This window comes from Anser cygnoides, chromosome 3 (genome assembly GCF_040182565.1).
Source record: "Anser cygnoides isolate HZ-2024a breed goose chromosome 3, Taihu_goose_T2T_genome, whole genome shotgun sequence".
NCBI classification, from domain to species: domain Eukaryota; kingdom Metazoa; phylum Chordata; class Aves; order Anseriformes; family Anatidae; genus Anser; species Anser cygnoides.
Genome location: NC_089875.1, coordinates 53,155,157 through 53,177,083, shown reverse-complemented (window position 1 = coordinate 53,177,083; position 21,927 = coordinate 53,155,157). Strand labels below are relative to the sequence as shown.

Below are 21,927 nucleotides of genomic sequence, written 5' to 3'. Positions count from 1 at the left end.
AAAAAAACAAACAAACAAGTAGTTCCATGTATCTAATACATTCTGCAAACTGAAAATAGGCATACACATAAACACAGTCTAATAAACAATTTAAATGTTTATTTGAAAAATGTTAACAGTACAAATCAGTATGGGAAGACTGAGCCTACTTAGTAAGCCAGTACTTTTGTACATTTTTGGGGGGGGTGTTGAGATGTCACGTAGTACTGCTGTCACTAATACAAAAAGCACGTTGTGAACAAGCCACGTTACAAGTTTACAAGTGCTGACGATTTTTATGAGCATAAGGGGCCATAAAAGTATAAAGTGCTTGAAATACAAATCTGCCTTTTTAAGCTTTGTTTTGCATATATGTCAGAGTACTTGAGCAACACAAACGCTTGGTAGTGATACTTCCCTTGCAAGGCATGCTCAACCCTATGAGATACGAACCCAGGTTGGGCAGCTTTGTTTCAGCTTGCAGGCACGTGTCATGTTTGTGATACTCCTCTGTCCTTTTCTGAAAAACGCTATCTGGGGACTTCAGGACACCCTGAATTTCATCATCTCACTACTGAGGACAGCTGAACTGGTTGATCTAGGGGTGTGAAGGCAGCCAGCATCCTGACTTGAGCCGCGAGAAGTGACTTCACAGAAGTTAAAACCAATGGTAACCCTCAGGGTAGAAAGCTGTTTTATTTTGAAGCTTCTGAAAAAGGCTGTACGTTTATGGAGAGGCACAGGGAAATCAGCTTTGGGCCTCAGCCTGTGTCCCTTTACCAAATAATCAACTGACTTAAGTTTTCTTTGTAGGAAAGAAGGGATTAAGATCAAGTGCCAAATTTCAAGTCAACTAAAAATTCATTAATTAAAACAAAACAAAACAAACTTCAAAGTCAACACAGCATTAAGTACATGCTTTCTCATCTAAATTGCTTTTCCTGTCTGGAACATCCGAAGGCGAGCTGATGGTTATCACAGGTACAAAGCTGACTTGATCCAGCAGAAGGATGCCTCTGAAAGGTAAGATTACCTGGCATTAGAAAATAGTATACAAAATAATTCTGCGTTCTAAAAATTAGAACTAGCTCTTGTTTCAGAGGGGTCCCGTGACCCAGTTTGTGCGTCTGAACTATCAGCAGGGAAGGCTCTCAGATCAGTTTCAAAGTAGCCTAAAACTGCCCAGCTTTTCAGCTTCTTGGACTGCTCTGACAAGCCACACACAAGCTGCACGTGCTCCAACTGCAGAAGAAAGTACTGCGCGCTGCTTCCTCTCTTCTCTACTTCCTCTGCCATGGCTAGACTGTCAGGCACTGGGCTGAACAGATCATGTTGGTTAGAACTTTATTTTCTAGTTCTGCTTAGTTCAAAGCCTCACACGTTGCAGTATTAAGCTATTTACTGCTGTGGTACAAACTTTCTTCGCTTTTTCTACCTCTAACAGGTTAGTTACAGGAAGTACTCTAACCTGGTGGCATGCTTTGTGAAGTGTCACGAGGAAGCAGGATATCTGTTGTCACTGCAGTTTCCCGCTTCCCCAACTTGCCAACCCTCCATTTTCCTAGCACTGTCAGAAGTACGGAGACCATTTTTATCCCTTGGTGGATATATAAATTAACCACGCTCAGGGCCTTTCAGAAGCACAGCTGGTCAGTATTATTTGAGAGTATCAGCTGTGCTTGCTCGGAGTGAGGAAGCATGCTTTGCTGTCAGTCATTTCTCCTGAAAGAACATATGGTTCCAAGGATTAGGGCTTGCTGAATTGACTTGGGTTGCTTAAAAATGTTCGTGCTTGCCCATTCCAGCACTAAACCTATACTGATTCTCAGCTACAGTTACCATTTTATCTTTCCATGCCTTGTTTGGGAAACTTGCTTCTCTGAAAAATACTTGTGTAGCTGGTAACATCCCAGCTGAGTGAATAAAGCCATTCACAGACGACCAGCCTGACTCATAACCTTTTGCCACGAACGATAACGCCACTTCCGAGGGTTTGTAAGCTGCCTATACAGACAGATACTACTTGGAGAAATTTGCAAAGCCAAATTTGAGGCCTTTCATAGCTACAGTAATGACCGTAACACTAGACAGTATGTCAGATTTAGGACTGTTGGAATGGCTTAGCTCTAGCTTCTACCTTCCTCTCTTGAAGCTATGTTAATGGTGTCTCAAAATGTAGTCCTTAGAAAACTTGACAAAAAATTGGCATTATGACAACCAAGCCTAAGACATTTCCAATGAAAGATTTGCCCATGTTCCTCTGAAATGTGTATGCATCAAAAGGCCGCTTGGAATGGAAAGTTACTGGCAGCCTTCTTAGTCAATTGTTGCCACAGTATTCCTAAAGAATAAGGCTGTTTCTAACTTAAAAGATTTTTTAGTAGTGCTTTGTCTTCATCAGAGAAAAAAAATCGCAGAAGTTACTTACTTGTTTTCACAGGAAGGGAAAATCACCTTTAAGACTTTCAGAATGAGAGCTGCTCCCACGACTCCAACCACAACGACTTCCATCAAATTAAAGAAGATGGGTAAAGATCGAAACCAGAATCTGCAGAGCCATTTTCTCAAGTCCTCCACCCACTGGCACATCACCTACAACCAAACGGGTAGATAGAAAAAGACGGGTTGCAAAATATAGCAGGTGCAGTTTTTGTGGCTACTCCTGCATCACATTACATGGTGATAACTTTACTTAAATAAACAGATAGATAGATAAATAAATAAATATGCTTCAGTATATGTAAAAGGAGGATGGAGTTGATTGGTGACTCAAACCTCTTTCTTTTACAAAGTTTGGAACCTTCCAACTGAATTATTCTATTTGGAGGTTTTATTTTTGAGGAAGTGACTCATCCTGGAAAGAGTTCCCTCAAAGGAAAGGGAAAATAAAGGGACACTTGAACAGAGGAGGTGAAGGATGGGTTATTTTGGCCTAGGCTTAGGGTAGCTGTGATTACATAACTATATGCAGCAGGCAAAGAGTTACTGAAGCCCACGAGAGGGGTAGCAGGTAACTTTCAGCATACTATTTTTGCCATCCTCTTTAATCAGCATGCTGTAATGTGTTTCTTTCAGCCACAAAGGAGGGTGTGGAGCCCACCTCTACCTAATCTGGAACTGAAATTTCTCAAGCTGCTACCGTGTTTCTTAGGAGTGAGACCCATGGCTCATCTCCCAGAGTGGCCAGCACTTGCCTCTAAGCAATGCCAGAAGAAAAATATTTTTTAAAAAAAAGTCATTTAAAGCTCAACAAGAGTCAAAATCATTATAAATAGTCTCATATAACGTAGATATCACAATCTACTTTCATGACATATCTGTGAGGTCACAACGTTTCAGGATTTAGACACTTATTTGATTTCAACTGCAGTAAAAAAACACATTTTGTCACTGCTAAGGGGTAATTTAGAAATGGTTTTGTTTTGTTTTTCTTCTTGGTTTTTAAAGTTTCCTAGAATATGTCTGTAACAGTCTATTGTTCTTAGTGTTTGGCTGCGGGGATTTCTTAGACTTCTGTGGAAATCAGTTAGTGTTAGACACCTCACACAACCAAAAATCCTGTTCTTCAACAACTACAAAGCAGCGAAACAGTCGTCTGAGAAGTCACCTACTAGGCTAAGTAGGAATGGCAATTCTTTACTTGATAAATCTGTTATTATATGCCATGTTGCTTTTTTTCAAATGAAAAATAGAGGACCAAAGACAAAGGTCTAGGAATGTTACACACCTTCTTAGTATCTTTAAACGGATGTTTTGGTTGGCCTTTACGCAAAGGAAAACCCCCCTATCTGAATCCTTACAATGCTGTGATTTGGTTTGTTCTGTAAATATCCAAGGAGGAGGAAAACCTAGTATTTGTACATGTTTCTGAAGACAATACTAAAAACAGCGAAGGAAGACTGTTCTGTAAAACTGTAATACTGATTAAGTCTGCTTTATCCATGCTATGTTGCTAGAATTAAACCACCACCACCACCACAAGAAACCTACCTTGTAAGAAGATGGCGGTTCTATCCTAAGAGGGGTCTCTGGTAACTTGCCAGGTAACGTCTCTTCATCCACTGTAGTTTCTGCTTGCCGGATGAGGTACTGACTGGTGGTTTGCAGTGGATCTTGAATATCTAAAGAAGAAAAGGCAGATTTAGTGGGAGGATTATTTTTTAATTTGACTCTAATCAAGAAAGCAAAGACATGCTGCATTTCTATCTTTATGGTACAACTATCCTAAGTTTACAGGAAGATCACAGAAGGAACTTTTTTTTTTTTAAAAAAACTTTTTTTTTTAAAACTTTAGCAGTGAACTTGGTAAGAAGCAGCAGTGTTACAACGCAGCCTTTAGATGTGCCCTTAGCTGCAAAATTTCAGCTGTCACCAGGTTTAAAAAGTAATGAACTAGACAAAAATATTCATCTCCTATGAAATCCTTGAGTTTTTGACTAAACTAAGGCAAAATAAGATTAAGGTATCCAGTAACTTCTCTTGCTTTAAAGTTATTCACATTTAATAACTTAACTAAACTATTCTCTGGTTTGGAAGTGACCCAGACAGGTATTTCCTTTGCAATTTTCTCTTTCAGTCTCAGGAAAAAGGGGGAGCTTTACAGAAATTTCCATAACAGCACAGAGATAAATTAATTCATGTGAATGTCTGGGTTGCAGGTTTACAAGCACCAAGTAATTCAGAGGAGAACAGATTTAAAAACAAAACAAAAGAAATAACCAGAGTGTAGAAGAGTGGAATTTAGGTGTAAAAAACACTTCCCTGTTAATCCAGAAACTATTTTACTATGCAAAACACGGGAATAATGTTGTTCTTTTGCCCCTGTAAAGCAGTATGTTAACTATGGTTAAAAATATTACGTAACAGCTAAGAGAGATACCTTTTCCTGAGAGGTTGGGAAGTGTAAATAGCATGTCATTGTCCCTTGGGATGGAATACAGCATGCTTTCTTTCAACGGGACAGTGTAGTTTGAATGTCTAAGTACTCTCAGGTCCTTCACTAAAATATCTATTTCTGTTACTTCTTCCTGCTGAACCTGCAAGAAAGGCAAACGTACAGAGTTTAAATTTACTGAGTTTAAAGTAAGGATGAAGTAGGCTGGCAAAGAAAACCAATATGTGATAGAAAACTCCAAGCCATTATGATTTAGACATACAGCTGCTGTAACATGAATCAGCATTCTTTGTTTTTACTTAACATGTTTCTACAGCCTATGCCACATTAAAACGCAGGCTAAACAGACTGGGTCTCCCTCTCCCTGCAGAAACGTGACAGTCAAGCCATGGGCTTTCAACCAAGTCTTACATAGCTCTTCTTGTCAGGGAGGCATTTGAAAGCACAGAAAACTGATATATGTAGTAAAAGGACACACGCAAACATTTAGTGTGCTGCTGAGACAAGACTGACACTTCTGCTTTTGCAGTCATGTTGCTTTTTTTCATACAAGTGAAAAAATCCCACTGAGATCACTCATTGCTGCTTTTATTCTTTTACCTTAAACTTACACTCCTTTTCCTTGAACTTGTATTATTCAGGGCAGGCAACAATGCAGTGTAGAGTAACTGTTTATTCACATATTCAGTTCTACTGCACATTGATGTAGAACAGAATAGTTTTCCTCCTCCTCCAGCACTGCACTGGACCTACTTCATTTAACAATCACTGCGGGCCTCATTTATATAGAAGACACTCAGCATAACTACTGCTAGCACTGGTAACTGCAGTGTAAGGCCAGGAACTGACAGAAATCCAGAGTGTGTGACTACAACAATAACTGCAGCAGAGATACATTTCTGCAAGAAAGGAATGTGGGTTACGATACAGTTTCACTTGTGTTTTCAGAGCCATAGGGGCCAACTGTCTCCTTTTGCTTCTAAGGTGCAGAACAATGCGATGAAAAAGATGATTGTTACTGTCAGCTCATAACTAATGAGAAAGATGGAAAGCTTCTGACTTAAAGGAAGAAAACAGCATGAGCTTTCTGGTCATTCTCACCAGGTGCCTGTGCAAACCTGATATGCATTTTGATATCCAGTTTGAGATCTGAAATACAGCACCGCTACTGTGTAACAGCTGAACCAAAACAAAACATATTAGCCAACTAACAGTGGGATAAGAATCTCATTAAAAAAACAAAACAAAGCCTTCTCAGTGGGATCATCATTTTCATTAACAGAGTAAAATTTTGGCATGATGCAGATCTGTGAAAAGTACTACACGCTGGGCATGCAATTAATTAAAAATCATTGTTATTATCATCCTCCTCCTATAAAAAAATGCAGCGGAATATAAGACAGCAGCTTTTCTTCTATCCAGAACCTTCCTAGTTAGAAAAATAACTACAGCTTATAAGTGATTTTGAGAACTTGGCTCTGTACATTTCAAGCTCAGCTGCAATTGTAGCCCCTCACATTCACCACCATTTGTGCAAATCAGTTAGCTATATATGTGTTTTTTTTTTCTGTTCATCTCAAAACCCATGTTCAACATCAAGTTTTTTATTCAAATCAATTAATTAGATCACATACACAGTAGCCTAAGGCTAAGCCCTCCGATGGTCCTTCACAACAAGCCCACCTGCTTAATTTGTTGCTGCTGCAAGCCACATGATTGAAATGCTTTGTTAGCTTGGGATAAATAATGGGGAAAAACTCAGAACTCAGAATGAACATATTCCCCTTTTATTAATTTTGTACATTACTTTGAAAATGAATTATTGCTTGTGAGTTTGACTTTCCTTGCATAAATGCACATTTTGAAAAAGCATGTGACAGTTAATGATATTCTGACAACCTTAATGGAAAATCATCCAAGTTTTAGCTACTAAAATAAGAATAGAAGCATTAAAACTTGAGTTCTCCTCAAGAAACACCTCTGCTACTACACAGGTTGGTATCATGTTCCTCAGTACTGTGCTAGCTACACGTAAACCTTTTAACTCCTGGTTAATATTTGCCTCTCCTAAATTCAAAACAAGCAAAGTGTTGTTGTTTTTTTGTATTATTTTTATTTACCTGTCTTCCATCAATTTCTGTCACTTCTTCCTGAATGACAATCAGCTGCAAGTCAGAACTGGATGCCAAAGGCCACTCGTGGACCATGATGCGAACGCTGACAGTTCCCAGGCGCTGCTGATCTGGTAGGTTATCCAAGCTTCCATTCTCCACTGTTACGACAGAATGTCATGGTTTTCAAAGAGAAACCAACCCAACCAGAAAGCACAACTCTCCAAGGGGCAAACAGATGCAACTCTAACATAGAGTACATGTGCCTTTGCACAGGTAGCATCTCAATGGGAAAGTCATTACAACTACAGAGGGCCACTAGAGCTGGGTTTTAATGAAGAAATAGCTAGCAAGGAAATACGTTCCCTTTCATTTCAGTTTTTTAGAGCTGGGGCTGGGAATTCACCATTTTATTTTGCAAGTGCTTCAAATGTTTTAAATGAATCAAATGCAGTTGGATTTGATGATCTTTGTACGTCCCTTCCAACTGAACTATTCTATTCTATGCTAAACCAGAGATGTCTTAGCGACTGTATCAAAGCCTATACTAGGCTGGTGTCCTTTACAATTCCAGTAACTGCTACTATAAGCAGTTGTAATCTGGAAAACAGATGCCAAGGTTTTTAGCAGTAGATCACCAAATCAAACTCAGAGCAGTCTCATGATACACACAGCAGACAACAGCAGCACTGTACGATCCCCGAAGTGAGGGGAGCTTGCAAACAATGTGGCCTTTGAGGTTTGCATCTAAGCACCCTAAGCTGCACCCTTTGGCTCCACTATTACTGCATTCTTATTTCAGTTGTCCAAAGGAGTTCATAAGAGTAATGCCACAGTCCAGACAGCCCCCTGCATAAACATCTCGATTCATATAACATTCTTCCTCTCAACACTGAAATAAATATGCTCTCCAAAATCATCCTGCTTGGAATATTTGCGTGACTTGCATCACCCTTTCCTTCAAGTGGCTGCCAGAGACCTGTTGTTCCTGGGTTCCAGCACTTCAGCTCTTTTCCACACACACAGCTTATGCTAGACAAGTGTTGGCTCCCTCATGCGTATTTTTCTGCACCTCCCTCACTCCCCACCATTTTCACGTGGGACTGTGACACCTCAAACTCTCTTCCTACTGAAAAGCCTTCTGCTGTTCAACAACCTAACACTCCACTCGTACACAGAGAACTGCCTTCCTACCCTCTGTGTTTCTCCATGAGCTTAATATCCTTCTCCCAGGTACCATGCCTCTCCTTCAGGTGAACTGAGACTCAGATGGCCCCTGTGTCTAAGCCACAAGTGCTACGTGTCACCTGCAGCGCTAGCTTACAAGGCACCCAGGGGGAACGCTTGGCTAGCGCCCTTCATTATGCAGGAACAACTCCATGTGCTCATTTGTTTTATGCTGTGACCCCTTTCCTCATAAAGCTATTTAGATTTTGTAAACATAGAAAAAGGCATTTTGGAACCAATTAGGAATATCTTACAATTAAAAATAAGTGGCAGAAGGAAAAAAAGTGGGGCTATTCCCAATAGGTGTAAGCTAGAGCATTAACCTGTTTGCTGAGTGTTTTCTGATTTGTAGCAGCAAGCAGGCATTAAAGGAGCAAAGCCATAAATATCCCAAGCAGCTGAGGCTCCCTGTGTTCAACCTTTCCTGTCTGTGTAGGGCTGCTCAATCCCCACTACAAGCAATAGGAGCTGAAGATGCTCACCCATCTAAACTTGACTCTGTCGGAACTTGAGGTGGGGACATTGGTGCCAGGCACAACATAACAAAAACACCAAAAGAATACTATTCAGGAGACTTGGTCTCTACTGTTCAAGGGCATGAATGTTTGGCTCAATTTTGATATTATATACAGCTAATAAGGAGCATTTTTTCTACTCTGTTAACAGGTTAACGAGTATCTCAAAATTCCTTCAACCTTTTACAAACATTACCTGAATCTGTCATTGATAATTTAGTTAGTAAATAGTATAACTGTCATTTTACAGGTAACAGACAGGAGAAGCACTGTGTTGAGGACCAGAGCCAAACATGGAGGTGAACAATTCCAGGTTCCTAGCTCCCAGGTCAAATCAGCAATTTTCTCATTGTTTCAGATTCACATTCGTAATTGTAGCCACTGCAAGCTATACAACTATGGTTTGAGAAATTAACAGGAACTACTACAGTAGGGTGTTCGGAGTCTCTCAGAATTAGTCCATAAAATCCTAACTGGTTTTTTGGGGTCAGTTATCTTGCAGGTAAACGACATGTTGCCGTGTTTTTCTGTCCTAGGACAGAAAACACAGAAGCAATAGGAATATATCTATCCCCGAAACAGACAAGTGAATTACTGCTCTCCCACTTCAGAAAAGAAATAGCGTCAAATTAATAATTGATGATATTTGGGAAGGAAGGGTTCAAGAGACAAGGTCATGGCTCAGAGAAGCAATTTAGAAAAGCATTAGTACCCTCTAACTAAACATCGGAATGTAAAGGGAGGATGACCTTAGAAACCAAGCTAGAGACTGCTGCACCTGATCCATCAAGAGATCATTCTGAATACAACAGAAGCTTAAATCAAGTAGTTTAATTGCTCTTGCTTAATTAATTATATAGTATGCTCTGTGTATCTCAAAAATCACAGTGCTTTCTGATCTTTTACAAAAGGTATAGAATTGAATCAGTGTTAAAAATAGCAGTTTCAAGATTATCTGAAGTCCTTAACCACTACAGGACACTAGCAAAACTGCAGTAATTTGTGCTATAATATCCTATCCAGGAGAAACTTCTTTGTCCACTAAAGTCAGACATGAGATAATTAAAAGATCTTCCCAACACTAATTCATATTTTTGCTATTAAATCCCTTTTTGGATATATGCCAACCAGCCTGGGGACACAGCCATTAGCAGGGTGGAGTTGCATCCTTCTGTTTACATTGTCTAGCTTGTAGTGCAAAACACTCTTCTGAAAAGAGAGGCAGTCTCAATTTCAAATGAAACCCTTTACATTTAAGCAAAGGAATGTGACTTGAGAACAAGGTAGTGAGATTATTTTTCCACCCACGTCAGGAGCAAAATTCTCCTAATTTGGGAAATGGTTTGCTTCTACAATGCTGAAGTTAGCAGAGTATGAGAACACGCAGACTTTGTATGGTTTGGTTACTAGATAACAGGGAATCAAAATACAGCAGGAAAAAAAAATTGAGAATACTCACGTATTACTGTTTGACATGTTATGTGGGCAACCCCGCTTTTCATAGGAAAATCATTTAGATATACCTGTCCATTAACATAGGTGATATTAAAAACAACCTGAAAGACAAACAGACAGAATGAGTGTGCGGTCCTGCCTCTATGCTACAATTCTGTTCCCAGAGGAACACAATTAATACTGACTGAAGTCAGACAAAACAATATATTTGCATCCACATGTGGACTATGTTTCACTGCATATTAATTCATCATTCTATTTATATAGCGAATAAATGAAAAAAACTGACGAACCTGTCCTTTGTGAAATTCTCCATTGCTTTTCAACATCCTAACATTGACTCTGATGGTTTCCTGGAAAACAATGGTGAAAAGAGATGTAAGTTTCTATGAGAAAACACATAAGCAGCTATAGGTCACAGGCAACTTTCACATGCTATCCTGACAGAATGGCAACGTAATAGTCCCAGAGCACGTTGCCAGGCTTTCTACCTGGCAAAAAGAAGAAAGATGAGTATGTTTACTTGTTCCATGTAAGGCTTTTTTTCCTCTTTTAAAATAAAAAGTACTGATGAGAAAAAATGACTGCTTCCCCTTTAAGTATAATTTTTAAAATAGAGATAATAATAATCAAACAAAATTCTCAGAAGAACTTGTTATGCATGGATACAATGGAAAAGAAGTCTCTCATATTAACTGAAACAGAATTGATTAAGCAAGATAAAATCAGATTCTCGGTCTCTGTAAAGATCATTAAACACTTCACTTACTCTTCAAGATGAAGTATAATTTGATACATGTTAGCCTGTACTAAAGAACACTCATTTTTGTCAGCATCAACAGCAATCCTGGTTTTTTTCTTTGGTTACCATTCCCAAATAATGCCACACAGGACTCCTCCAAACCCACAGCTAATAGGGATTTATTTCCTTCTTTCAAACCTCAATTGCTGTAATTTATTGTTTCCCTCATTCGGTCCCTCTCATCTCATCCCTTGTCATTTCAGGGGCTCTATTGCAGATGGGACCTCAAATCTCTCAAATGTGCCCCCTGACAAAGTCTACATCTGGAAACAAACCTCTCTTGAACATAGACAAATGTAATGAGTGCCACAGCACTCTCCTGAGTCATCTACACAGAAATAATGTTAAATTCTCTATTTGCCCTTTGGGAACCTTAATTGATTCTATCCGTGTTTAATTTTCCTCTGGAAAACTCTCCTCTGTACCTTCAGCACCTTTTTTTAGCACTGTGTTTAATTAAATTTCACACTAAACAACTAAAATTGAGCTGTGTCTCAAAAGCAAGTACAACTCATGAAAATTTAAAATGAGAGAATGAATTAATGGCTTTCAGTTTGGGATTTTTAGGCAGGAAATACTCGTATACAGCACAGAACAGAGTGAGCAGAGAGCTTCTGAAGTACAACTCCAATATAAAAATTTCCTTAAAACAGTGGGGGTTAATCAGTACACTGAGGTGGCCAGAACTACCACAAACTGAAAAACATCTAAATCCGAACCAGCAGAAATCTGGCTTCCTATGACAAGCATGGTTTTAAATCCAATACAGATTTAAATAAAAAAATAATAAGAAGAACAGATTTTTTAAAAATAAAGTAGTTTCCTTTGGTTCGAAATGACTTGCCATTGATGTTTCAGATACATTTGTAAAGTCAATAGGAAAATTCTCTGGCCACTGAGACCAAAAATAAAATTTCTTTCTCCATGCCCCTCCTAGGAAATGGGTGTTTATACTGACTTTTCTCCAAAACTCAAATCCAAGTTATTCATATTAAATGAAACTTATCCATTTACTTAGAAAACCAGCAGTCTATTAACGAATATGTAAACCACGTTAATGATATAACAGTAGGATGTAATCTATTCTGTCATCCTGCAACTTCCTCAAACCACTTTTTCCTCATGTTTTAAGAATGCTGTATATTTAAAACAAAAATCCCCTAAACTTTTAGCACTTTATTGAGCATCTGGAGCTGTGCTTCTTTCAGACTTCCTAGTATTTTCTGCCTTATAGAATTCAAAGGGCCCAGAGAAGGGACCTTCCCAGCAGTCTTAACAGTCCTTCAGTTTTTGAGCTTTAAATATGAGCTGCTTTACCCAGAAAGTATTTTGCAATCTTCTTTCACCGCCACCGATGTGACTCACGGAGATTACTAGAAAAAGGAAATGACTGGTAGATAGCTACTACTAAAAAGAAGGAAAATCCCCCTGCTCTTTGTTTTAGTCAAATGCTGTATTTGATAATGAAGGGCATAGGGCAAAGTAGATACACTCAGCAACTGAGCACCATATGCACCAGGTGAAATATGTGTGAGGATTAATCTTCTTCAAGGCAGCTGTCAGTTCTGCTGATTTAGTATCCAAAAGCACGGTCACAGGTGACGGTATATACTTAAAGCTTGCACTCAAAAAGCATATTGCATGTTTAAGAAATCAAAATATTTAGGCGGTACACATCCATGCTGTCAAATTTACAAAAAGTAGATCTTAGCATGCAGACACGACAGCTGAGCTGACCTAGAGGCCTCTGCCACAGAAAGGCTGCAAATCTCTCCTCTCCAGCACATCATCCTTCCCTCTCCTTTACCCCAACCCGGCAAGCCGTTTCAGCTCATTAAATGGGCAGGAGAACTTCCACATTTTTGCCTGTTTCTTCTGAAAAGAAGAACATTTCTTCTGACAAGAAGAAATGGACACGAAGAGGCACGGGACTGCTGACCCCGCAGGCCCGAGCTGCTGGACAGGCTCTGTGCTGGGGCTGCCCCTGCCCCTCAGTGGCACGGGTTTGTAAAGCCGCCCCGAAACTCTGGGCTACGATCAGCCCTCTGCCAAAGCTGTTACACCATGACCCTTCACAAGCGACGGAGAACTCATATTCTTGCCTTTTTGCCCACCAGTCGGTTCCCATCTGGAGCCAACAATTTCTTCTCCTGATGACTGCCTGTATTCTGTATACACATAGTGGCATATCTGATTTTTTCAGGCTAGAAGCACTTGTTCCTGAGCTGTCATTGTATTCTTGTTTTGCCCAAGCAGTCTGACAAGACTTGGTATGAAACATTTCAAGCAGATGTCCAAGTTTCGGTGCTAACAAATAACTAGTTTTCAACTGTTCCTGCCCCAAACGTTCGCAAACTGATACAGAAACATCTCCAGGACCAGAGGAAGACCACCTTTTCCAGATAAGAGCCAACTAAATGTCATTCCTGACGGACGCTAATTCAACTTATTCTTAAAGCTCTCCAGTGATGTCCAAAATTTTCACACTCTCCTCAACTACTTTAACGCTCAGCTATCTTTAACATTAAACGTTTTCCTTGCCTAACCTGAAGCTTCCTTGCTTTATGAACAGCTTGCTCACCACTCTGCACAATATCTTCCCACAGAAAATAACAGTTTTCCTGATTTTATGTTATTTCTCCCAGCTCACTTAATTCTTCCTTAGAGACCGGTTCCTCACCGCTGGCTTCCTACTGGTCTTTCCTGACCGTCTGCACCCAAAACGCAGCGGGGCCCACCTCCCCGACCCTACACACCCTATAACAGAGTCTACATGAGGACAAGAGCCACAAGACTGCCAAACATAGTGAAATGTGGGCCAGGGGGCTCACCCACTGCAGGGTCTGTGTGGTGCACAGCCTTCCTTCCCCCTGTTAACACAATCCCAGTGGGTGGCCCCTTGACATCTGCCTGAGGGTCCGTGCTCAAGAGCCATACGTAGTTAATGGCTGCTGAGGTGAGAGGAAGGCAGGCGGGGCCGCCAACAGCCCTTGTATCCTGCTTCCATGGTGAACTGCCCAACCAGGCAACCCCCACCCGTCACTAAGTGCTCCCAGATGGGGCCATCTCACCGTCTTTCCAGTTCCAGGCGTGAAGACTCACGGACTTATGAAACATCCTTTAATTTCAACAGAGTTTGATTATGTTAGCATAATACAATTCACTACTTGGAAAACAAAAAAAAGGCACTTTACAGCTTTACAGATAGGCCTTATAGCTACACACCTCACTGCTAAGAAAAGTAAGTAACTCCACATCATTTATTTTGTGTATCAAAAACAATGGAGCCAATCCTGCAATAACAAAGCTGCTGAGTGCAGGACATGGGCCCTATGCAGTAATCCACAATATTGCTCTTCTGAGTTCTGGAGAAGCCTGAACTATGAGTATAAACCTTGTTTGTATCACTTGCAACACATTTTTGAGTATTAACAATATCACAAATGTTCATATAAGTCTCAGATAGTCTTGTAATTTGAAACATTCATTGGAATACTTGAGAAAGCTGCTCTTTGAGAGTCAGAATCGAAGGACAGCCCAACAAAGCAATTCGGGTCCCCAAGAATCAGGCCGTGCTTTCAACTTACCACTGACAGCCATCCCATCACTCACAGCGCCTTACCCCTCGCTGTGCTGCCGAATACCTTCACACAAAACTCTGCAATTTACACTAGAAATTGCCCCGTTGTTCTTAATGCCCTTACAGGATGTAGAAGTGTCTCCTGAGTTTTCCTAAGACTTCTCATCGCTGTTTTAGTGCTCCAGCAGTGATATTTACAGAGGTAATGGCCACAGGACCTGTAAAGAAGACAGCACTTCCACCACAAATGCACGTCATTCTCTTCTTGGAAAGCTAGGCTATGGCAGTAATAATGTGGCAATGTACACTACAGGATTTTTGTGAACTAGTGAATTTTTGTAAATCCGAATCAATAGCGATGAGCAGGTAGTGATCATTTTCTAATCCTTTCTCTTCAGCCAAGTGCTGCAACAGAACCCAGGAAAGTTAAGTGGGGCAACACAGCAGTGGCAGAAGAGCAAGATGACAGAAAGAATACATACAGCATCTGACATTATTTTTAAAGGGAATATTCATTAGTTCTTAAAGACTCCCCACACCAATGCCACACAAATCTACAGAGAACGCTTCACTCAACCCCAGCCTTTCATGAAAAATGCTGCACAAGACAAAGCTGTTTGGTCTAATCATGCAGGAGCTTTAAACAGATCTGACTACAGAATCATGAAATAACCTCTGGCAGGCGGTAGGTACCTGCTGCAGCGCACTGTACAGTTTCCCCCAGCACAGGGTAACTGCTGAGTCCCGCACAAGCGCATCACTCCCACAAAGCCCATCTCCAGACCGAGCCAGGAGCAGCCAGCCCACTTCAGGGACAGCTGTTCTCTCTTGAGGCTCTGTCTGTGCTGGCAGGCAGGGAAGCGGAGCGGGCAGCACTAGGAGCAGATGGCACAGCGCCTGGCAAGATGGCCAGCTGCACGGCGAGCGGCGGACAGACCATCCCCTCGCGGCAGCTGCGCAGGCACAGCTGGGATAGCCTGCCTGCAAAACGAACAAGTGAAGTCGAAGGAAGGTTGCCGAACAGGTGAGAAATGGACAAAACTAAAATCTGAGCAGGCACTCAGGCATAGCTGAGTTGAGAAATAGGCACGGTGCTGTCCTTGACAAGTTTGCAGGACGATAATTAGCCCCTCACGTTTTACCAAATTTTGGTACAAAATCTTCTCAAAGGAGGTTTGGCGTTATTAAACTGCATGACAATATTTAGGATATGACAATGAAATTCAGTATTAAAGTAACCAAAGCTGAACTATCCTTGTTAGTAAACAAATCTAACACAATGATGCTTTTGCTTTTCTTTACTCTTCTGAACAAGCAGAAAAATAAGCTTCCTCGCTTTGCAATGATTCATAGTATAATACTGCTTATCCCTGCCTTAGCCCCGCGTATGTTCCTAGAACTAATTGCCTTTGCTTTCTCCCTATTATATCAACTAACACTATGAATATTTTAACAGGAGTTTTAAAGGCGAATGCTTAGTCTCACATCATCAGGACACAGTTGCATCATACTGCTTTAATTTAATCAAATATACATGGAAAGATGATGTGGTGCCTTTTAAGTATAAAGCTCAGAACATGTGCCAGGCTGGTAATAGAGAACCTGGGATAAAGCTAGGAAAGAAATACTTCAGAGTGTCACAATTAAAAAGTTTCTTTGATTAAAATACATTACACCCACCGAATCCGTACTCACATGGCTGATGGAGTGAAGACTACTTTTTTGTGTTGTGAAACAATCTATCCACATAGAGGTTTCCTACAGTCAACAAAAGCCTGAAAAAAAATGTTTTTCAAGCAACTGCACTAAAAAATTCTGGTAGGCAAATAAGCCTTTTCAAAAGTAAACAGTTAAATCTAAATTATCTAGAGACAAATGGAGTAAACAAACATCACAGCATTCAGCCCACTGTGCTTTTAGCCAGTTTTTATCAGCACGTTAAAAATAATCTAGAACACAAAATCTAATTCTCGACCTAGCATCAGAAAAGCACAGTCCTTTAATGCAAAGATCAGTTATCTTGTTGCATTATTCCATGCCTTTTTTATATAAGCTTATGTCTAATATCAATCACTCTGTAATCCAGATTTGCTTGTCCAAATTTCAGGAGGAGAAAGCAAAACTAAAGCACACATGCTAACATTTTTTAAAAAAGCCCAGATTTCAAAACAGCTTATTTAAGAAACGACAAGTATTGCACAACAATGGGGGCGTTCACATTCCGGAGCTCAACAGAAGTGTTTCAGACTTACAAAACGCAATTGCACACACGTTATTCCAAAATTCCAACGTCTTTCCTCAATCCTTCCATTACAGGTTTTGTAACATCATGGCCATCAACTTGGAGGTAAACTTTCACACAATGCACAAGAACTACAAAATGTGAAGCTATCCGAAGTATTCTGCCAGCGTACTCCCGGGATTATGGAGTGCACAGTCACGGTAGCCAAAGAAAAGCTTAAAAGACCACCTGCAGTCCCAAACCTTCCTGAGGAAAGATCCTTCTGCCCCCATGCCATGAGCTGTTAAGCTCGTGGCTTCTGAAGCCAGCCCATGAGTGCTGAATTCCCGCTCTGCCTGTTCCCTTCTTCTCCTACCACGCTACTTAATATAAATCAGCTCCTGCTCAGACAAGAGCAACTCTTCTACTCAAAACTCTTTCAAGACGTGTTCTTCCTTTTACATCAAACATGATCCTGTACGTACAAAAAGAAGCAGTGCAGAAGGAAACACGAGTTCTTATTTGTATACATATTTTAAAATCTCAAACTGAAAAAAAGTAATAGAAGTGCACGTTCCCTTTTTGACTCTTGAAAGAGCTTTCTGCACATACTTACACCACCACACCACTATAAAGCTGAAACGGTGCAGATGTTTCTAAACTGGCAAAAACTTTGTTGGCAAACCACCCGAATAGTACAGCATGAAAGGACAAACCTGTCCCCACAAGCAAACAGCACGGCTGTGCTCGCCAGGCGTTACACCCCGGTTACTCCATCAGGCTTTACTCTGAAACGTACCTACCCTGTTTCTGACCCCAAGCTGGCTTCCACGTAACCAGCTCAGGCATCCCTGTGCCACGCTCACTCACGCCTTCAGATCCTAAGACAGCATGAGCAGATGTGCCTCCGTGTCTCGTATAATTGCCCGCTGTGGGAAATAGCTTTAACACTACCAGGCTGAAGTTTTGGTGTGAAAGTGTGACAGTTTCTGGATGGAAGACGGTCAGCAAGAGCGCAGGTTTATATCCCTCTGCTGCTTCTGCTTGCCAAATCCCACTTAGCTCTCCTTTTCTCAGAGGGGGATCTGCGAAGTACCTAAACTTTCTCTGCCCTCTCGTACTTCCGTGCACCTGACTTCAAGCACAGGCACACTTTTATAGATCTCTGAAGATCTAGGTCCCCATTTTGAAGAGCTAAGCCCATCTCTCTTCAGAGGCTCACCAGGAGAAGCAGAGACCAGGAAGTCAGCCCAGGAATCCTGCTTTGCAGCACAGGATGTGCCAGCGCAGGGCCTGCGCCAGGCTGCCTTGGAATGGCTTTATTCAAACGAAGGAACTCTGGAGGAAAAGAAGCCATAATAAACTCACTCGCATGACAGCAATTTTGCTCTGGCTAGACAAGTGACTATGAACCTGACAGAGCTCTTCCTTCTTTGGGATCTCACACCTGGCAGGTCACGATTACTAGGGTTTGAGGAACATATTTAGCCACGACTTAACCACAGACACAAAAGCAGCTGGCTCTCTTCCGTAATTCTCCAGGTCACAGCTCACCCCTGTCACAGCGCATCACTTCATTCCCACTGAGAACGTCTCCGCACAGTACCAAAAGCCTTCTGTTCCTCGAAAAGCCACCACATTTAACTCCAAACGGAGCTTACCAAGACACAGCACGGCTTCTGGAAGGGGAAAGCAGATGGCACGACGCCCCGCGATATGCCGGTACCCTTTCGCTGGTTCAATTCACGGGCACAGACATGACGAGGAGGAGCAGTGGACCCAATGCACCGCGTCCCCCGGTAGCACCGAGCCGTCACGGCGCGGCCGGGCACACGGCACACCGCGCCGTACCGCACACAAGTAACCACCCCACCCCCCGACCTGCCGGCCGTTTTTTGGGCACATTAAATCCCATTTAACCCCCGCAGGGCGCACTGCGGGCACGGTCAGCGAGCCTCGCCCTTCCCTACCGCCCCGGGGGGCTCCCCCGGCGGCGGGGCGCTGCCTGCGGGCAGGGGTCGCGGCGCACAGCCCCCCTCCGCCCAGCCCCCCTCCGCCCAGCCGAGCCCCCCCGCAGCCCCGCCGGTCCCCGGAGGGCCCCGCGGAGCCTCCCGGCCCGGCCCGGCCCGGTACCTGGCCCAGCTGCGGAGCGGCGGCCGGGCCCAGCAGCGCGGCGGCCAGCGGCGGCAGCAGCAGCAGCAGCGGCGGCAGCAGCAGCCCGGGCCGGCCCCGCGCCGCCTCCATCTTGCGACCCGGGAACGAAAACAAAGTGAAACACCGCCGGCGGGGCGGGGACGGGGGGCGGGCGGGGAGACGGGGCGGTGTGGGGCGAGGGGAGGCGGCCGGAGCCGGGTATGCGGCGAGGGGAGGCGGCCGGAGCCGGGCATGGGGTGAGGGGAGCTGGCAGGAGCCGGGCATGAGGCGAGGGGAGGTGGCCGGAGCCGGCCCTCTGGTCAGGTCTCCCCTCAGAAGGGGCCTCCCGCGGCTCGGAAGTGATTGTTGTTGTTGTTATTTTTGATCCAAGAGTTCTTCAGGCTAGGCGAGAGGGAAACTTGACGAGCGCTCAAACCCACGGGCAAAGAGGAACGCACTGGGTCTCCGGGTCCTTGGTGGGTATATGGAGGCACACAGCGGCTTATTTGCGACGAGAAAGAGGGAGGGCGTCTCACTGGCAACCAAAAAGCTTTCTGATAATAACTTTATAACGGCAAGGGTGGCAAACAGCAGGTACCCCAGTAATGTTTTAATACAGCCGGGATACAGCAATAACGTCCCGTTGAAGGAATCTGTAGCCCCACTACATCTTGCACTGTGACTCACACAGTTGATGGTGAACATAAAGCATAAAAACCAGAAGCTTGTTATTTCATACGCACTTTGCAGTCGTGACACACTGGTATAAACATCCGGCGTGAGATACAAGGCATTGGAAAGGGAAATTTTCATATTGTGAAATGTGTATTACATGAAAACCTCAAATATTTCATCACTAAATACATTTATTATCAGTAGTTAGTACGATTTTAGATGTTAGAAAAAATAAAATTGATTTAACTGATTTCCCTGTAATCGTACAAGTCACTAATGGATGAGGAATAAAAGCAGATGTCTTAATTTCCAGTGTCTCTCTTTAACATCACACAGTTTCTCTTAAACCTGTCCTACAGCTGCCTTTGTGTGTGTGTGTGTGTGTGTAAATCTATTGTGTGCAGTAAATTAAAAAAAAATAATAGATAAAGGATCTGTTCACTGTGCAATCTAATGAGGCAAAAATCTACATGTCAGCTCCCCAACATGACATTTTGCCAAGTCTCTTAAGGGGCACGTAAGAGTCTCTGGGGACAGGATGGCAGCCACAAGAATGCGACTCTTGTTAGTACTTGCAGTCGTTTGCATGTGCTGGTGGGAGGAAGTTTAAGTTATGTACATTCCTAACTACGCGTTGCACTTCATGCGTAAATCAGATTGGAGGTTATGTCCCCACAAGGCTGGTGAGTCCTAGATGCACAAAAGCAAGCTACAATACTCCAGTTTTTCGTGTGTTAGGTTGATGATTAAAATGTTTACTGAATGTACCAAAGGCATAAAAATTAATGGTGTCAGAGCATATAAAAGTACAAGGAAACAAGGCTCGCTGACCTGTCGAATTTATAGATTCAGCAAAGTTCAAGCTGGGTTATCAGCTCACCTCAAGGAATTCAGCATCTCACTGAAATGGAATACAGGAATACCTGTTCCTTCCTGAATGTCTCTGAATGTCTCCTTCTGCAACTTTCTTGGTAAATTATCTATTAAGTAGTATTTTGCTTCTGTGTTTGTGTTTCCTTCATTCTTTCCTTTTTCTCCTAGTCTTTTGCACGTCCTTTTCTTCAGTCCTCTCACTCTTTCTTCCCTTCTTTTTATTCTCCTGGAACTTAGTTAAAAATAAAAAAAATGCATTAAAAATGTTTCAACTTTACTTCTCACTTTCTTTCCCCAAATTTTCCAAGCTTTCATTAGTTTCAGAGCACAGGGGATGTATAAATATATAATGTAAATGGTAAAATTCCTACCAATAGCTAAATAACTTTTGCAGTTGTTTATTTTATCCCATCTTTTCTCTTCAGTATTTCACAAGTTCAGCTGGAAGAGACCTTCAGACAACATTGAGTCCAACTGCCTGACCACTTCAGGGGTAACCAAAAGTTAAAGCGTATTATTGAGGGCTTTATCTGAACATCTCTCATTTGTTTTATGACTAAAAAGAGATATAATAGTCTGGCCGAAGCAAGTGGTATGCTTTCTTGCTGAAGGCCAAAGTATGAGCTCTCAAAATAGCAAGTAAATTGTTAAACTTCAATCAGCACCGGCTTGCATAAAACTGATGTGCTGTTTAAGTCCCTCTTAAAGTTTCAGAGTAAATAAATGAAACGCGCTATAGTGCTTTCTTCTTCAATAACTGCCACACAGGATGGTTTAAAAACAGTCTTAAATCAGTTCAGGATTGATGTGCAGACTGGGAATAAACTCACCAAAACATTGCAACACTGCAAAATGCTAGATAGCACTAACAGCTTTGAAAACTAGCACACTAAGGATGCAAATACAACATCCTACAGTGCAGATTTGGTCCCAGAACCAGCCCACTTAGTTTCTAGGACCATTATCCATCAGGATAATGATGAACAGAAAACCATGTAAATTCCCTGCTTGGCTATTTATTAAGGTGTTCTTTTATAACATGGTGATCTGATGCTATTTTTTGCTGGTACTTATCTTGCTCTTACCAACCTACACACATCTCTTTGTACTCCTAACTGCACATTTTTGCTCCCCCACCTTCACTGCTTCCCTTTTACTGTACTCAGGTCACTGTCAACTCAGGTCACTAATCTGGCAGATTCAGCAATAGGAAATAAATTGTTTTGCAACAGATCCGTGACTCAAATCGACTCATTGTGCAGTGAGTACCAGGGCTTGACCCAGAAAGAGATGAAAATTGTGCGGCCTGAAGTCATAGAACCACAGAATCGTTAAGGTTGCAAAAGACCTCCAAGATCCTCTGGTCCAACCATGCTCCTACCACCAATGTCACCCACTAAACTATGTCCCTGAGCACCACGTCCAACCTTAAACACCCCCAAGGACTGTGACTCCACCACCT

The 21,927-nt window shown here is 42.1% G+C and overlaps 1 protein-coding gene and 1 long non-coding RNA gene across 6 annotated transcripts; one reads left to right on the top strand and one right to left on the bottom strand.

The window, feature by feature from the left end:
* Positions 1-79: 79 nt before the first annotated feature.
* On the bottom strand, positions 80-19,073 carry GINM1 (glycosylated integral membrane protein 1). Of its 4 annotated transcripts, none has more exons than XM_066994184.1 (8): positions 18,918-19,073; positions 10,475-10,534; positions 10,186-10,282; positions 6,994-7,145; positions 4,859-5,015; positions 3,970-4,100; positions 2,408-2,571; positions 80-995 (listed from the first exon to the last, which is right to left on the bottom strand). In XM_066994184.1, exons 1-8 carry the CDS (start codon positions 19,026-19,028, stop codon positions 887-889), a joined length of 981 nt encoding a protein of 326 aa, XP_066850285.1. In that variant the 5' UTR covers positions 19,029-19,073; the 3' UTR covers positions 80-886. The 4 variants fall into 4 exon arrangements, with proteins under 4 accessions (XP_066850285.1, XP_047932939.1, XP_047932940.1 ...); XM_048076982.2 differs by lacking the exon at positions 18,918-19,073 and adding an exon at positions 16,259-16,437; XM_048076983.2 differs by lacking the exon at positions 18,918-19,073 and adding an exon at positions 14,688-14,744.
* Positions 15,187-20,871, top strand: LOC125184429 (uncharacterized). Of its 2 annotated transcripts, XR_010830344.1 has the most exons (4): positions 15,187-15,587; positions 16,880-19,053; positions 19,309-19,393; positions 20,439-20,871. It is a non-coding gene; the product is annotated as an uncharacterized lncRNA (long non-coding RNA). The 2 variants fall into 2 exon arrangements; XR_010830343.1 differs by lacking the exon at positions 20,439-20,871 and having other exon boundaries at positions 19,309-20,422.
* The last annotated feature ends 1,056 nt before the right edge of the window (positions 20,872-21,927 follow it).

Excerpts from the sequence above, each read along its gene's own strand:
- GINM1 (XM_066994184.1), bottom strand. The coding sequence starts at position 19,028 with ATGGAGGCGGCGCGGGGCCGGCCCGGGCTGCTGCTGCCGCCGCTGCTG. Across the intron at positions 10,535-18,917 it reads CCGCTCCGCAGCTGGGCCAG|GAAACCATCAGAGTCAATGT; the intron begins GTACCGGGCCGG and ends ATTGTTTTCCAG. Across the intron at positions 2,572-3,969 it reads AACCGCCATCTTCTTACAAG|GTGATGTGCCAGTGGGTGGA; the intron begins GTAGGTTTCTTG and ends GTTTGGTTGTAG.